Source organism: Thalassophryne amazonica, chromosome 7 (genome assembly GCF_902500255.1).
Source record: "Thalassophryne amazonica chromosome 7, fThaAma1.1, whole genome shotgun sequence".
Classification (NCBI taxonomy): Eukaryota; Metazoa; Chordata; class Actinopteri; order Batrachoidiformes; family Batrachoididae; genus Thalassophryne; species Thalassophryne amazonica.
The window spans coordinates 45,348,262-45,366,307 of record NC_047109.1 but is presented as its reverse complement, the minus strand read 5'-3'; the positions used below and the strand labels follow the sequence as shown (position 1 = coordinate 45,366,307).

Genomic DNA, 18,046 nt, shown 5'->3' with positions numbered 1-18,046 from the left:
ATAAAAATAGCATTTTCCTAAATTATTGTCCCAACTTGCATGCAATCTCTTTTTCCACAATTGGTACATTTGAAGAGATTCAGAAACATTGTACTGTCAAGCTATAACTTACAGATGTAGAATATCTAGTATACTAAAAGTACTATGAACATGAATTCCCAACACCAGGAGGTTTGTGTTTATAGCCAGAGTTTTCTCATTACCTGGTATGACTGGACAGCTGGTTTACCTACAGTAGTGTTCAGAATAATAGTAGTGCTATGTGACTAAAAAGATTAATCCAGGTTTTGAGTATATTTCTTATTGTTACATGGGAAACAAGGTTTCAGTAGATTCGCACAAATCCAACAAGACCAAGCATTCATGATATGCACACTCTTTAGGCTATGAAATTGGGCTATTAGTAAAAAAAAAGTAGAAAGGGGGTGTTCACAATAATAGCAGCATCTGCTGTTGACGCTATAAACTCAAAACTATTATGTTCAAACTGCTTTTTTAGCAATCCTGTGAATCACTAAACTAGTATTTAGTTGTATAACCACAGCTTTTCCTGATTTCTTCACATCTGCAAGGCATTATTTTGTTGGTTTGGAACCAAGATTTTGCTCGTTTACTAGTGTGCTTGGGGTCATTGTCTTGTTGAAACACCCATTTAAAGGGCATGTCCTCTTCAGCATAAGGCAACATGACCTCTTCAAGTATTTTGACATATCCAAAAACTGATCCATGATACCTGGTATGCGATATATAGGCCCAACACCATAGTAGGAGAAACATGCCCATATCATGATGCTTGCACCACCAGGCTTCACTGTCTTCACTGAACTGTGGCTTGAATTCAGAGTTTGGGGGTCGTCTCACAAACTGTCTGCTGCCCTTGGACCCAAAAAGAACAGTTTTACTCTCATCAGTCCACAATATATTCCTCCATTTCTCTTTAGGCCAGTTGATGTGTTCTTTGGTAAATTGTAACCTCTTCTGCACGTGTTTTATTTAACAGAGGACTTTGCGGGGGATTCTTGCAAATAAATTAGCTTCACACAGGCGTCTTCTAACTGTCACAGCACTTACAGGTAACTCCAGACTGTCTTTGATCATCTTGGAGCTGATCAATGGGTGAGCCTTTGCCATTCTGGTTATTCTTCTATCCATTTTGATGGTGGTTTTCCGTTTTCTTCCATGCGTCTGTTTTTTTGTTTTGTCCATTTTAAAGCATTGGAGATCATTGTAGATGAACAACCTATAATTTTTTGCACCTGCGTATAAGTTTTCCCCCCTCCAATCAACTTTTTAACCAAACTACGCTGTTCTTCTGAACAATGTCTTGAACGTCCCATTTTCCTCAGGCTTTCAAAGAGAAAAGCATATTCAACAGGTGCTGGCTTCATCCTTAAATAGGGGACACCTGATTCACACCTGTTTGTTCCACAAAATTGACAAACCCACTGACTGAATGCCACACTACTATTATTGTGAACACCCCCTTTTCTACTTTATTTTACTAATAGCCCAATTTCATAGCCTTAAGAGTGTGCATATCATGAATGCTTGGTCTTGTTGGATTTGTGAGAATCTACTGAATCTACTGGTACCTTGTTTCCCATGTAACAATAAGAAATATACTCAAAACCTGGATTAAACTTTTTAGTCACACAGCACTACTATTATTCTGAACACTACTGTATTAATGTACTTGGGAGGGGGGGGACATGTCCTGTCAACAGGAAGTGAGTGAAACAATAGCTTGGCACTCAACCGAATTCTGACGGTAAAGCAAGACTGTCTAAAAATGACTTGCATTCATTGTTATCTGTACAAAACACTTGATTTTACTGTACTGTGAGCAATAACACTTGATTTTACTGTACAGTGAGCAATAAATTTAGATTTTTGACACTTGCACATCAATCAGTGTCACAACCAACATGCGAGTTTGCTGGAATTCACAGCCGTCACATGCATTGCATGGTGGGATTTCAAAAACAGTCCAACATATAGCAGTGTACCACAGTGTAAGCAGTGAGTGAGTTCAGCCACAGCTCATTCCACTATGTGCAAAGAGTTCATTTTGCCTTAATACAGCAAAACCACCTGGAATTATGGATTTAGTGTCTGTTATTAACCAGTTTCACAATGTCTTGGTTCTGTGTTACTAAATACAATCCACACGTGTCTGTTCACCATAAGACAGTGTGACCCAAGATGCGATCTTGTACATACATGAAGAGTCTGACATCAAGTGTTAAGAAACAAGGCAATGGAGTCCAAGATGGATAAAACTAGAGTCGCCCTTGCAGGAGGATACTATGAACATCGGTGTGCACTGAACAGTGCAGCGGATAAGAGAATATTTAGAGGGTAATCCTGCAAATGTGATAAAAGCATCAAATTCGTCAGAAATACTCCTCAGACAATCCTCTTTTGAAAAAACCGATTGGCCACTTGAATTTTCAATCGGTGGTCAGGTAGGGGTCAATTGAAGAATTACACAGGGGTCAAAATTAAAAGATGCTCCAAACATATTGAAAAATATTCCACATTATTTGCCTGATCATAAAGATTCCAAAAAGGTATAGTTTGGACTATCTGTGACTGAATTCCATGGAGTTACGGGATAAAAACAGCAAGAATGGTGACAAAGGTCAGTTTCTTTTTGTACAGGGGTCAAAAGTTAAAGTTGCTCCAATTTCGGTAAAACGTGATGTAAATTACTAGTCGAGTTAACACGGTTCTAAAAAGGAATAGTTTGGACCATGTATCATCCTTACTTATCACGTTACGGGGTAACATATGTCACATGTCATAGAATCCAATAGACGCAGACCTTGTTTGGCCTTTACTTTGGAGACCAAGCATTCAGCACTGTCACCACTATTCCATTTATTAATCCTATTAGCTCAACCAATAATTTGCATCACTTTTTGACAGTTTTGACAGTGGAAAAACGTGGCAGATAACTGGGAAAAACACCATTTCATGTATACCTACTATCCCTAAAAAAGGAGACTGTGCACCTTTAATAAAGAAAACTGACAATGCATGCATCACCCTTCCTTGCGACAGTCTTGAAAATGTCTCACCCTTCCTCCCACTTCCCCAAGCATTATTGTACAGCCAATATCTGAGTGGACGGGGTGCATCATAGGATAATGCTGTTCAAATGTTAAGGGTTATGCAAGAATGACTGTGCAGAAACAACAGGAATATAAAATTACATTAACAAGAGGCATCACTCTTCATGCATTCACTCCAACTATTACGTTCTTTTAAAATCATTAGTATAAAATACTCAACAGGCAATACATAATACAAGAGAAATATTAAAATATTTCTTTAACGTTTTCCATTCAGTTCCAACTTTTTAACAAGGCACACTGTCATGAACATTACCCAAAATGTGACATCTTCTGCAACGCTACATATGAAAAAGCAAATGTGCACCATATTTATAAAGTCCCTGAAAAGCATATTTAAGGAAAAAGAAAAAAAAAAAAATCACCTTCCTGAGTGAGACCAGAAAGAGTTTAGTGTCGAAGAAGCTGTACATTCTACGACACTGGGGACAAGAAGATGTTAAAGAACACAGCAAAGAGCACAAATACTACAAAACCCACAATGCATATCCAGAATCGTGGGTCTTTCAGTAGTTTCTTGTTGTAATCGCTAAAGAAGACGTAGCCAATGGTCATTCCTGCAATGACTCCTCCAACATGGGCCACAAATGACACCTATGAGGAGAGAGACAAAACGTTACAATGACAAAAGCCTAGACTTTTGTCAATCAATGTGGCTGGTGCAAAAAAGGCAAAAGAAATCAAGAAACACAATTTGTGTAGCTTACATATTAAAGGGTAAACCACAGACTTTTGAGAACATACAGATGCCTTTTATTAATTATCGTAAGGATTTACATTTAACTGATGACCAAATGAATGATTAAAGAGCGGACAAGTCAAAAAAGAAACAATTTGTGGGTGGCGAGTATCAAAGAATCCTATCTGTATCATCTGTGAAAACAAGTCTTGGCAAAAGATAAGATGTATGAAATTGGGAAGTCTGAAAAGTTTTCTTGTGAGTCTTCATTTGCAACGAAGGTGCATGGATGTGCACCTGTCTACACGCAATATGTACAGAGTGTTATTTCCAGGGCAGCAGTTAAATTAATCATTAAAATGGGTAAGGCATATGACATACTGATCTGAGACAGCAATTCCTTCAATATACAGTAGCGTTCAGAATAATAGTAGTGCTATGTGACTAAAAAGATTAATCCAGGTTTTGAGTATATTCCTTATTGTTACATGGGAAACAAGGTACCAGTAGATTCAGTAGATTCTCACAAATCCAACAAGACCAAGCATTCATGATATGCACACTCTTAAGGCTATGAAATTGGGCTATTTGTAAAATAAAGTAGAAAAGGGGGTGTTCACAATAATAGTGTGGCATTCAGTCAGTGATTTTGTCTATTTTCTGGAACAAACAGGTGTGAATCAGGTGTCCCCTATTTAAGGATGAAGCCAGCACCTGCTGAACATGCTTTTCTCTTTGAAAGCCTGAGGAAAATGGGATGTTCAAGACATTGTTCAGAAGAACAGCGTAGTTTGATTAAAAAGTTGATTGGAGAGGGGAAAACTTATACGCAGGTGCAAAAAATTATAGGTTGTTCATCTACAATGATCTCCAATGCTTTAAAATGGACAAAAAAACAGACGCGTGGAAGAAAACAGAAAACAACCATCAAAATGGACAGAAGAATAACCAGAATGGCAAAGGCTCACCCATTGATCAGCTCCAGGATGATCAAAGACAGTCTGGAGTTACCTGTAAGTGCTGTGACAGTTAGAAGACACCTGTGTGAAGCTAATTTATTTGCAAGAATACCCCGCAAAGTCCCTCTGTTAAATAAAAGACGTGCAGAAGAGGTTACAATTTGCCAAAGAACACATCAACTGGCCGAAAGAGAAATGGAGGAATATTTTGTGGACTGATGAAAGTAAAATTGTTCTTTTTTGGTCCAAGGGCCACAGACAGTTTGTGAGATGACCCCCAAACTCTGAATTCAAGCCACAGTTCACAGTGAAGACAGTGAAGCATGGTGGTGCAAGCATCATGATATGGGCATGTTTCTCCTACTATGGTGTTGAGCCTATATATCGCATACCAGGTATCATGGATCAGTTTGGATATGTCAAAATACTTGAAGAGGACATGCCCTTGAAATGGGTGTTTCAATAAGACAATGACCCCAAGCACACTAGTAAATGAGAAAATCTTGGTTCCAAACCAACAAAATTAATGCTTCGCAGATGTGAAGAAATCATGAAAAACTGGTTATACAACTAAATACTAGTTTAGTGATTCACAGGATTACTAAAAAAGCAGTTTGAACATAATAGTTTTGAGTTTGTAGCGTCAACAGCAGATGCTACTGTTACTGTGAACACCCCCTTTTCTGCTTTATTTTACTAATAGCCCAATTTCATAGCCTTAATAGTGTGAATATCATGAATGCTTGGTCTTGTTGGATTTGTGAGAATCTACTGGTACCTTGTTTCCCATGTAACAATAAGAAATACAACCCCTGGCAAAAATTATGGAATCACCGCCCTCGGAGGATGTTCATTCAGTTGTTTAATTTTGTAGAAAAAAGGCAGATCACAGACATGACACAAAACTAAAGTCATTTCAAATGGCAACTTTCTAGCTTTAAGAAACACTATAAGAAATCAGGAAAAAAAAATTGTGGCAGTCAAGCAGACCAAGCAGAGGGAAAAAAATATGGAATCACTCAATTCTGAGGAAAAAATTATGGAATCATGAAAAACAAAAGAACGCTGCAACACGTCACTAGTATTTTGTTGCACCACCTCTGGCTTTTCTAACAGCTTGCAGTCTCTGAGGCATGGACTTAATGAGTGACAAACAGTACTCTTCATCAATCTGGCTCCCACTTTCTCTGATTGCTGTTGCCAGATCAGCTTTGCAGGTTGGAGGCTTGACATGGACCATTTTCTTCAACTTCCACCAAAGATTTTCAATTGGATTAAGATCCGGACTATTTGCAGGCCACGACATTGACCCTATGTGTCTTTTTGCAAGGAATATTTTCACAGTTTCTGCTCTATGGCAAAATGCATTATCATCTTGAAAAATGATATCATCCCCAAACATCCTTTCAGTTGATGGGATAAGAAAAGTGTCCAAAATATCAACGTAAACTTGTGCATTTATTGATGATGTAATGACAGCCATCTCCCCAGTGCCTTTACCTGACATGCAGCCCCATATCATCAATGACTGTGGAAATTTACATGTTCTCTTCAGGCAGTCATCTTTATAAATCTCATTGGAACGGCACCAAACAAAAGTTCCAGCATCATCACCTTGCCCAATGCAGATTCGAGATTCATCACTGAATATGACTTTCATCCAGTCATCCACAGTCCACGATTGCTTTTCCTTAGCCCATTGTAACCTTGTTTTTTTTCTGTTTAGGTGTTAATGATGGCTTTCATTTAGCTTTTCTGTATGTAAATCCCATTTCCTTTAGGCGGTTTCTTACAGTTCGGTCATAGACGTTGACTCCAGTTTCCTCCCATTCTTCCTCATTTGTTTTGTTGTGCATTTTCGATTTTTGAGACATATTGCTTTAAGTTTTCTGTCTTGATGCTTTGATGTCTTCCTTGGTCTACCAGTATGTTTGCCTTTAACAACCTTCCCATGTTGTTTGTATTTGGTCCAGAGTTTAGACACAGCTGACTGTGAACAACCAACATCTTTTGCAACATTGCGTGATGATTTACCCTCTTTTAAGAGTTTGATAATCCTCTCCTTTGTTTCAATTGACATCTCTCGTGTTGGAGCCATGATTCATGTCAGTCCACTTGGTGCAACAGCTCTCCAAGGTGTGATCACTCCTTTTAGATGCAGACTAACGAGCAGATCTGATTTGATGCAGGTGTTAGTTTTGGAGATGAAAATTTACAGGGTGATTCCATAATTTATTCCTCAGAATTGAGTGAGTCCATATTTTTTTCCCTCTGCTTGGTCTAAAAAAGTAACTGTTACTGACTGCCATAATTTTTTTTCCTGATTTCTTATAGTGTTTCTTAAAGCCAGAAAGTTGCCATTTGAAATGACTTTAGTTTTGTGTCATGTCTGTGATCTGCTTTTTTCTACAAAATTAACTGAATGAACATCCTCCGAGGCCGGTGATTCCATAATTATTGCCAGGGGTTGTATACTCAAAACCTGGATTAATCTTTTTACTCACATAGCACTACTATTATTCTGAACACTACTGTACATCCATAGCCTTCAGTCACTTTTATTTTTGTGCCAAGAAAGTACTGGAAGATTTCCCAATTTTTTAAATTTGTCTTTACGTACTGCTGAGATACAGATGCAGAAACCTTTGATGGTAAACAAAGAGATGGTGGTTACTGTCTTACACTAGTACCTCAGTGGGCTGCGACAGCCTGCAAACAGCATCCTCAAGGAAATTCATGCAATTCGGTGCGATGCTTGCAGCTGTTCACCGTCCCCTTGTCTCAGTCGTGGGGCAGCACCCGCATGTCACTTTACTTTTTAACAGACCAAAAGAATTTGTGCAATTAACTCCCTCACCAAATCGTCGAGTGGGCACCTTGTACCCCTCACTACGTAGTCTCTGTGACTCCGAATGTGCACAACATGTGGACCAACATATGAGGGGTTGACAAACACTTTTCTTTTCATATGATTAGAGAGGACCAGTGCTTCTGGAAGCACCTGAACGAGTCCAGCACCCTCCAGCCACTCTACAGGAGGGTCGGCACCCACCCACTGTGCATGTGTGTGATGTGTCCTGTCTGGCCATGGAGGAGCTACACAAACCGGACTTATTGTGTTTACTTCTTTTTATTTATTTTTCTGAGGACAGAAGGAGAAATTAAGTTTAATGCTGCTGGCCAGCGCCCGCCCACCCACCCACCATGCACGCATGGACAGCATGCTGGACGTCACCTGTGTGGGGAATGAGGACTATGTCAGGGCTCCGGCTGTATTTTTGTTTTATTGGAGTGCTTCCAGATGAGCACAGAGCCAGCACGCACACCAGTGCTTCGAGTCATTCACGGGAGGAGAGGACACCATGTGTTGTGTCACAGATGTTTTGTTTGAATATCGCCAAGGAAGCTGACAAGTTTGCACATGAATACAGCGAACTTTATTACACGGAAAAACAACCCACTGGTCTCCACTGCTCATCTCCACACTACTTATACGATAGGATGTCCATGGTCACAGCCTTTTATAGTGTTGCTTAGCGCCCCTGCAGGTAACCTCAGTTACTGCACCATTCAAACTTTCTAGATACTACAACCAGTGGGGATAGTAATACTGACATGTACCAGCTCCTGGACATCATTCTGCAAGTCCGTGAGTGGCTTTCCACACATTTATTGTTGTTTTTTAAATGATTATTTATTACTATTTTATTATTATTTATAGTGCTTTTCCTGCCTAAAGTCAGGGGAATTTTCACAGCCTCATTCACATAATAACAATGCAATAGTCAACATCTATTCTGAGCACTGTGTGCGCAAACATGTCATCATTTCAGCCATGCCGGTGACGTGTGGTATATTCATGCACAAATACTTGTGCCTGCAAAGGACACACCAGTGCCGCTCGATGTCCACATATGGCGTGTGCTATGTGTGCAGACTGCTCAAGATTTGTGCCCATATTTTTGCAGCAACTCCGGACGGCATTCAGCCGTCAGTCGGCTGCCGCACGTGCATGTGTCGGGAGGACACATTCAGTGATAGAGTGAAGGATCCTTGGGTACTGCTACAATGACATGGACTTATTGACACCGAGATGAGGTTTACCACTTGCATTGTGCCGGAACATCAGCTGTGACATTTTGCCCATGTTAGCAGGAGGTGGTAATGGTAGAAAATATCTTTTTTTCAAATATGCTTACATCCACTTCAGAGATTGTGCATTGTGTAATTTTGGAGATATTTCATATAGGAAGTGGGTGTCTACCATGACAAAAAAAACCCCACCCCATGCAAAAAAGAAAACTGCAATATACTGTATACTGTAATTGTAACATCTTTTTCGAAATATTAGAATGTAATTGTTTTGACTTCATGATTAGTTTTGATGAACCCTGCATTGAACACAACATTCAAGTGTATGATATATAATGCTCCTGACTTGGTAGTACTTGTTTTAGAGAAGTCACAAAAGCTACATAAGTACTGATATCATTACAGTGATCATGAAATTACACATGTAATTTCAAGTCACAGCATGGCAAGTTGTAGTAAATCAAGTGTCATGGCCAAGCCGAAAACAAGATCTCAGGCTAACAGCGTGACTGAAATAATACCTTTGACAATGGTTTATGTTTTTAAAGTTTTTGAAGAGCATGGCCTCCTCCTAAGTTCTGTTATTCACACAGTATGACTGAAATAAAACCTTTGACAATGGTTTATGTTTTTAAAGTTTTTGAAGAGCATGGTCTCCTCCTAAGTTCTGTTATTCACACAGTATGACTGAAATAAAACCTTTGACAATGGTTTATGTTTTTAAAGTTTTTGAAGAGCATGGTCTCCTCCTAAGTTATTCACACAGTGTTACTGAAATAAAACCTTTGTGAAAGAATTGTGTTTATAAAGTTTTTGAAGAGCATGGACAAACTTTACTCATAGCAGAATAGCCAGATAATTGAAAATAGACCATACTTTGTTTCATTCAAGGGGTGGGGGTTATTTTCAAGATATAGGATTAATTTTGATGCCAAAATGCTGGTATTAATATTGTGAATCATTTCCCAAGTGGATGTATTGAAATTCTGACTTGTGATTTTACCACCTCCTGCTACCATGTGGCACATTTCTGTGGCAATGATCCAGCATGCAGGTGCATCAAGACTGAGGATCCTAGCAATGGGCAAACAGCAAGGAGACACCCACAGATCACTGGTTACTTTTGAGAGGTGGGGATGGAACAGATGTCTGGCTGGGAGGGTGAAATCCAGGACCCAAGGCAGTTCAATAGTGTGATTGATGCCAGATAGAGTGTACATAAAATACCAGTTTTGTATTGTCTTGTTGGAAATTTGACCACTGGCACAGGTGCATCCAAATGAGTGACAAGGTAATTCTTATGCTTACTGGAAGAATGTCATCATGGCAGGACACACAAGTTCTCCCAACACAATGTGTGCACCGTTTTGAGGTTGTGTTGCCGGTACTGCAAAGGGTCTCTTATATTGATACATTAAATTGATTTCAAATGTCAAAACAAATTTCCCCCAAATCCCAGTAACCTCGTCTCCTCTAACTGTTGTTGTCAGACTAGTAGGCAGATTTTCTCCTGGAACCCATTACTTTCAGCAGTATTTCAGAGGCGAACATGGTGGAAAATGTAAGAGCAGCCACTTCTTTGGCTTTAAAACCAAAACGGAGAGTAATGATTTAGATAAAACAATTGCTGTTTGCAAGTTTTGGCATAGTTAAAAACCACTAACGTCATGAACATCATGAAGTAGCATTGCATGATTCTGAACTGCTGATATACAATGGCATGCCCAGGATTTACGAATAAGTGAAGGAAAAGGTATCCAAATTACAAGGTCTGTCCAAAAAGTAACGGACCTTTTTATTTTTTTCAAAAACTATATGGATTTGAATCACGTGTGATTGCATCAGCCAAGCAATTCGCGCGTCGGATCGGAGCCGCATGGCGCAAAGCAACGCCGTGATGAAGCCTCACAGGACATGTTCTGGCATGTCCAGCTAATCCACAATTTCTCGGACAGTCACACGACTGAAAAGCCACCGAAAGCCGTCTGAAAGCCATCTGAAAGCCGTCCTGTGAGACCAACACGGAGGTGGTTTTGTGCCGCGCCATTCGTGGCACGGTGGCGCATTCCTCCGCTCCTCTTTCCATGACAGAAACTCCTGTAACAGTGGAATGTGCTGAAAAAGTCTTGATGTCCACGTCTTCTGCCATTTCTGTGGTAGTCAGATGACGTCCCGGATCAACACAGCGTTCAGTTTTGAAATGATCTGGTCGTTTGAGTCTGTCAATCGCCGCTCGGAACGCGGCGCGCTCTCAGCCGCGGTGGGCGGTCTTTAAACCAGCTGTAACACTCCTCAATCTGTGTGATCCCCATAAAATCGTCGCTGAAAGCCATCTGAATTTAGCGAATGGTGTCCACCTGGCTGTCTCTCACAGTTTCTGGAAAAATTTGATGCAGCAAAGCTCCAAATCATTCAGACATTTTACTCGCAATAAAAATCCGACGAGGGGGGTGGACCAGTGCTCACTCAAAGCCTGCCCACAGGTGAATGATGCAACCGACAGGCGTGAAAAAACTCACGCATGTGCACGAGGGTTCAAGGTTGGCTGATGTAATCACAACGTGATTCAAATCCATACAGTTTTTGAAAAAAATAAAAAGGTCCGTTACTTTTTGGACAGACCTCGTATTTTCAAAAAAATCTGCATTGGTGTTCACTTATAAAATATCTCATCTTCAAATAATTTATGGCATCTTCACATCAGTGTGTTCAATGACACTATTGCAAAGCAAATACCATTCTAAGATTTTAGAATTGAAAGTTAAAATGAAACAGTTTTGAGTCAAGCCTGTTGGCAGTTCAACCACAGTTCCAATGAAGTTGGGACATTGTGTGAAATGTAAATAAAAACAGAACACAGTGCCTCTTCAACCTATATTCAATTGAATATACCACAAAGACAAGATATTTAGTAGGGTTGAGCCGGATACTCGTCTGAAACGAGTTTCCGGTACAGATAAAACGTTTTTTGACGAGTACGAGCATGATCTGGATAAAACTCGTCAATATCTGTGCTCGTGCTGAAGAAAAATCCTGATTGGCTAACTGACTGTCTTCATGCTCTGTGATTGGCCAGTCACACACAGCGCCCACCCCTCCCTACACAGACACATCTCACTGCAGCTTCTCTCACACACACAGACAGGAACTGATCTCTCTCTGTGTTTGGCTTGACTCTAGCTCACGTTGCTGTGCTCCTCAATTTTAATTCAATTCGCCTCCGTTTTGGTTTGTATGGTATTTAAACTTACTTGGTGAACTTGTTTCGTAATGTACGAGGTGCATTTGACAAGACAGAGCTGTAAAGTGTTATGTCGCTCACTGCCTCCACTCGAGTCGGGTTTTTCTTTTTTAAACGTTTGTTTGCTGGCTGGTGATATAATGTCAGTTGGAAAACCTTGCTTGTACTGAAATGCAGTGCTTTTGAGAAAAATACAGTGAACAAGGCTGACATATTATTTCCCTGTTTGCCATCACTGGATGTTTGCATGAATCACCAAGTTCACACAGATCATTAAAAAAATAAACAGTCTTTGAACAACCTCTCTCTCTCTCCCTCTTACTCAGTCTCACACACATGCGCACAAACAAACACACACACACACACATACACACACACCTTAATCAAAATGCCAAGAACGTCTAAAAATAAATAACTGGGAAAAAAAAATCAGTTTTTGATCATAAAATTCAAAAAAATAATAATCATAAAAAAGAAAGTTGTGTTGTTGAACTCTTGTTCATGCATACTTAGTATTTCAGAATTTCGTACTACATTGAATGTCAATTCTGAGGCTGTTCTGTTATTCATTCATACACTTAAGAATATTCATGTTTTGAGTTTATAAAAAACTTGTTCTGTAAAATAGTTCCTTTAATATTGTGATCAAAAATATTGAATGTCAATTCTGAGGCTGTTCTATAAATATTCATTCATACACTTAAGAATATTCATGTTCTGAGTTCATAAAAAAAACTGTTCTGTAAACAGTTCTCTTACTTTTCTGATCAAAATCATTGATTTGAATCTCAATTTTGAGGCTGTTCTATAAATAGTTTTCAAATAAACAAATATAGCAACTTCTGATCAATCCAGATCAATTTCAGGCTTAAAATAATGTACAGATGTAAGCTCCACCCATTTCTGGTTAAACCATGCCCACTTCCGGTTTAGGCCCCACCCACTCTGAGTACAGATACGGATTCAGATCATTTAGATGGTTGAACAGATACAGATAGTGGTTTACTCGCTCATCCCTAACATTTAATGTTCAAACTGATAGACTTTTTTGTTTTGTGCAAATATTTGTTCATTTTGAAAAGTGCCTGCAACACATTTAAAAAAAGCTGGGACAGGGGCAGCAAAAGACTGGGAAAGTTGATGAATGCTCAAACAACACCTGTTTGGAACATTTCACAGGTGAACAGGTTAACTGGAAACAGGTGAGAGTGTCATGAGTGGGTATAAAAGGAGCATCCCCAAAAGGCTCAGCCATTCACAAACAAGGATGGGCCGAGGATCACCACTTTGTGAACAAATGTGTGAAAAAAAATAGTCCAAGAGTTTAAGATCAATGTTTCTCAATGTTCAATTGCAAGGAATTTAGGGATTCCATCATCTACAGTCCATAATATTATTATTATTATATAATACTGCATTCTCAGACTGCGTTAACCGAACTCAGATGCAAATTGGATGGCATCTCGGAGCAAATGCGCACCTTGCAGACGGAGATGAAGATTTCAGAGACCGGGGAATATTCATAATTTGGGATCTAGTTTCTTCATGTGAGACTGTAAAAGTGTTTTTCACTGCTCAACCACAAACACGGCAGGCTTATCAGCCTCTGAAGATAAAATGCCCCGTTGTTTTCCTCCAGAAGAATCTCTACGGCCTTGGGGAACATTGGCTGCCTCATTATCTCTAACTCCAGTACACAAGGACAGAAACTGACTCACAAATGGACACACATGATCCCCTCCTGCCCCCATCACACACCCCATCCCGGCCACCGCTCATGCCACCCCTTTTCCCCTCCGGGGGCTGCGCAGTTTTAACTGCGGCAAGTCCACGTTCCCCTCAAGCTGGCGGCGGCGCGACTCCTGTTGCTGCGGCTACCACACACTCACATCGCCTCAATTCAGAAAACAGACTGTTTCAAGTTTAGTGCACATAAACAATGTCAAATGTATATGTGTTGTCTTAATTCTGATGTGTGCCATTATTACGGTAAACAAGTAATAATTGTGGATTAATTGCTGTATCTTGTCTGTGGCAATTTGAGTGTGGATGTAATCTCGTTGTTAAACTTATAATGACAATGACAATAAATCTCATCCATCCATCCATAATATAATCAGAAGATTCAGAGAATCTGGAGAACTTTCAACACGTAAGCGGCAAGGCTGAAAACCAACACTGAATGCCAGTGACCTTCGATCGCTCAGGTGGCACTGCATTAAAAACCAACATCATTGTGTAAAGGATCTTACCGCGTAGGCTCAGGAACAGGAACACTTCAGAAAACCATTGTCAGTTAACACAGTTTGTCGCTACATCTGCATGTAAAGTTAAAACTCTACCATGCAAAGGAAAGCCATATATCAACACCCAGAAATGCCGCTGCCATTTCAAAATGAGCAAATATGTGCACAAAAACAATAAAGTTTATCAGTTTGAACATTAAATAACCTGTCTTTGTGGTGTATTCAATTGAATATAGGTTGAGGATTTGCAAATCATTGTATTCTGTTTTTATTTACATTCTACACATCGTCCCAACTTCATCTGAACTGGGGTTGTATAATGTGATGTAAATTGTTAACTCCCCAGGTGGTGCACAAGCTATATTCTCAACTGCTTTTTAAATTTGTGGTAAGTCATGTAAAATTTTGTAGTGTATGGCCATACAATATCACGGCCCATGTACTGTGATACTAAATATTGCATGGTGAGGTCTGCACCAATACAACAGCAGCGTGAATGACTGACCACACGTAAGGAGGAGGACAAAATTTTTAGCCGCCCTATGAAACTTAACATTTTCTTCTAAGTTTTCCCCAAGTGCTTTTTTCACAAAGCAATTTTCAGCACAATTCTAAACATCCTAATTTTATTTTGAATATTTGGGAAACCATCCAATGAAATGTGGCACTACATTTATTTTCAGAAGATTTGGATTTAAAATGATGTGCATCATTTCATGCCAAATATTAGGGCCCCTTCACACATACTGCAAAGTTTGGGCGATTATGGCAAAACAGTTCGAAATTGGCGCACCACAAAACATTGCGCCGACGGGCAGGCATGTGCGATCCTGGTGAGAGAGTTTGTGCACGTGCCGGTGTCTTTTGAGTAGGAACATAGTGCCAGGAGCAGCACATAGCGCCACATATGTGGAATAAATAAAAAATAAAAACCAGCTGGTACCTGTGGGACCACATCACACCGCTTATGTGGGGGAGAATAAGAAAAAAAAAAATTAAAAAGGAAATAAAACAGAACATACCACCCATGGGATTCATACCTGCACTTTACTGAGCGGCCAATACAAGTATGATCCATCTGTTCCTCTGTAGATGACCCATGGTCACTGGCGCACAGTCATGAAATGACATGAATGAGAAGTAAGTTCGCTCGTCTCATTCATGTCCACATTACACTAGAAGTCTTTCAGAAAGCGCTGTAACTAGGTTTAAGGATATGATTCCTTCTTTATGTTCTCTAATGCCATATACCAACACAGTGCAGAGTAGCTACCTAAACTCTGTAAGTGAGATAGAGTATCTCGTCAATAGTTTTACATCCTCATTGAAAACAACTTTGGATGCTGTAGCTCCTCTGAAAAAGAAAGCTTTAAATCAGAAGTGCCTGACTCCGTGGCATAACTCACAAACTCGCAGCTTAAAGCAGATAACCTGTAAGTTGGAGAGGAAATGGCGTCTCACTAATTTAGAAGATCTTCACTTAGCCTGGAAAAGAGTCTGTTGCTCTATAAAAAAGCCCTCCGTAAAGCTAGGACATCTTACTACTCATCACTAATTGAAGAAAATAAGAACAACCCCAGGTTTCTTTTCAGCACTGTAGCCAGGCTGACAAAGAGTCAGAGCTCTATTGAGCCGAGTATTCCTTTAACTTTAACTAGTAATGACTTTCATGACTTTCTTTGCTAATAAAATTTTAACTATTAGAGAAAAAATTACTCATAACCATCCCAAAGACGTATCGTTATCTTTGGCTGCTTTCAGTGATGCCGGTATTTGGTTAGACTCTTTCTCTCAGATTGTTCTGTCTGAGTTATTTTCATTAGTTACTTCATCCAAACCATCAACATGTCTATTAGACCCCATTCCTACCAGGCTGCTCAAGGAAGCCCTACCATTATTTAACGCTTCGATCTTAAATATGATCAATCTATCTTTATTAGTTGGCTATGTACCACAGGCTTTTAAGGTGGCAGTAATTAAACCATTACTTAAAAAGCCATCACTTGACCCAGCTATCTTAGCTAATTATAGGCCAATCTCCAACCTTCCTTTTCTCTCAAAAATTCTTGAAAGGGTAGTTGTAAAACAGCTAACTGATCATCTGCAGAGGAATGGTCTATTTGAAGAGTTTCAGTCAGGTTTTAGAATTCATCAGAAACAGCATTAGTGAAGGTTACAAATGATCTTCTTATGGCCTCAGACAGTGGACTCATCTCTGTGCTTGTTCTGTTAGACCTCAGTGCTGCTTTTGATACTGTTGACCATAAAATTTTATTACAGAGATTAGAGCATGCCATAGGTATTAAAGGCACTGCGCTGCGGTGGTTTTAATCATATTTATCTAATAGATTACAATTTGTTCATGTAAATGGGGAATCTTCTTCACAGACTAAGGTTAATTATGGAGTTCCACAAGGTTCTGTGCTAAGACCAATTTTATTCACTTTATACATGCTTCCCTTAGGCAGTATTATTAGACGGCATTGCTTAAATTTTCATTGTTACGCAGATGATACCCAGCTTTATCTATCCATGAAGCCAGAGGACACACACCAATTAGCTAAACTGCAGGATTGTCTTACAGACATAAAGACATGGATGACCTCTAATTTCCTGCTTTTAAACTCAGATAAAACTGAAGTTATTGTACTTGGCCCCACAAATCTTAGAAACATGGTGTCTAACCAGATCCTTACTCTGGATGGCATTACCCTGACCTCTAGTAATACTGTGAGAAATCCTGGAGTCATTTTTGATCAGGATATGTCATTCAAAGCACATATTAAACAAATATGTAGGACTGCTTTTTTGCATTTACGCAATATCTCTAAAATTAGAAAGGTCTTGTTTCAGAGTGATGCTGAAAAACTAATTCATGCATTTATTTCCTCTAGGCTGGACTATTGTAATTCATTATTATCAGGTTGTCCTAAAAGTTCCCTGAAAAGCCTTCAGTTAATTCAAAATGCTGCAGCTAGAGTACTAACGGGGACTAGAAGGAGAGAGCATATCTCACCCACATTGGCCTCTCTTCATTGGCTTCCTGTTAATTCTAGAATAGAATTTAAAATTCTTCTTCTTACTTATAAGGTTTTGAATAATCAGGTCCCATCTTATCTTAGGGACATCATAGTACCATATCACCCCAATAGAGCGCTTCGCTCTCAGACTGCAGGCTTACTTGTAGTTCCTAGGGTTTGTAAGAGTAGAATGGGAGGCAGAGCCTTCAGCTTTCAGGCTCCTCTCCTGTGGAACCAGCTCCCAATTCGGATCAGGGAGACAGACACCCTCTCTACTTTTAAGATTAGGCTTAAAACTTTTCTTTTTGCTAAAGCTTATAGTTAGGGTTGGATCAGGTGACCCTGAACCATCCCTTAGTTATGCTGCTATAGACTTAGACTGCTGGGGGGTTCCCATGATGCACTGAGTGTTTCTTTCTCTTTTTGCTCTGTATGCACCACTCTGCATTTAATCATTAGTGACTGATCTCTGCTCCCCTCCACAGCATGTCTTTTTCCTGGTTCTCTCCCTCAGCCCCAACCAGTCCCAGCAGAAGACTGCCCCTCCCTGAGCCTGGTTCTGCTGGAGGTTTCTTCCTGTTAAAAGGGAGTTTTTCCTTCCCACTGTTGCCAAGTGCTTGCTCACAGGGGGTCGTTTTGACGTAATTATTGTATGGTCTTGCCTTACAATATATA

The 18,046-nt window shown here is 39.7% G+C and overlaps 1 protein-coding gene across 1 annotated transcript in view; it reads right to left on the bottom strand.

Annotated features, from left to right (window-relative positions):
• Window positions 1-3,338: 3,338 nt before the first annotated feature.
• The window catches only part of rhbdl2 (rhomboid, veinlet-like 2 (Drosophila)), a 45,221-nt gene continuing 30,513 nt past the window's right edge, over window positions 3,339-18,046 (bottom strand). Inside the window, exon 8 of the mRNA XM_034174100.1 lies at window positions 3,339-3,728. Coding sequence (XP_034029991.1) covers window positions 3,549-3,728 — 180 coding nt within the window. The 3' untranslated portion in view covers window positions 3,339-3,548. The remainder of the gene's footprint in view (window positions 3,729-18,046) is intronic.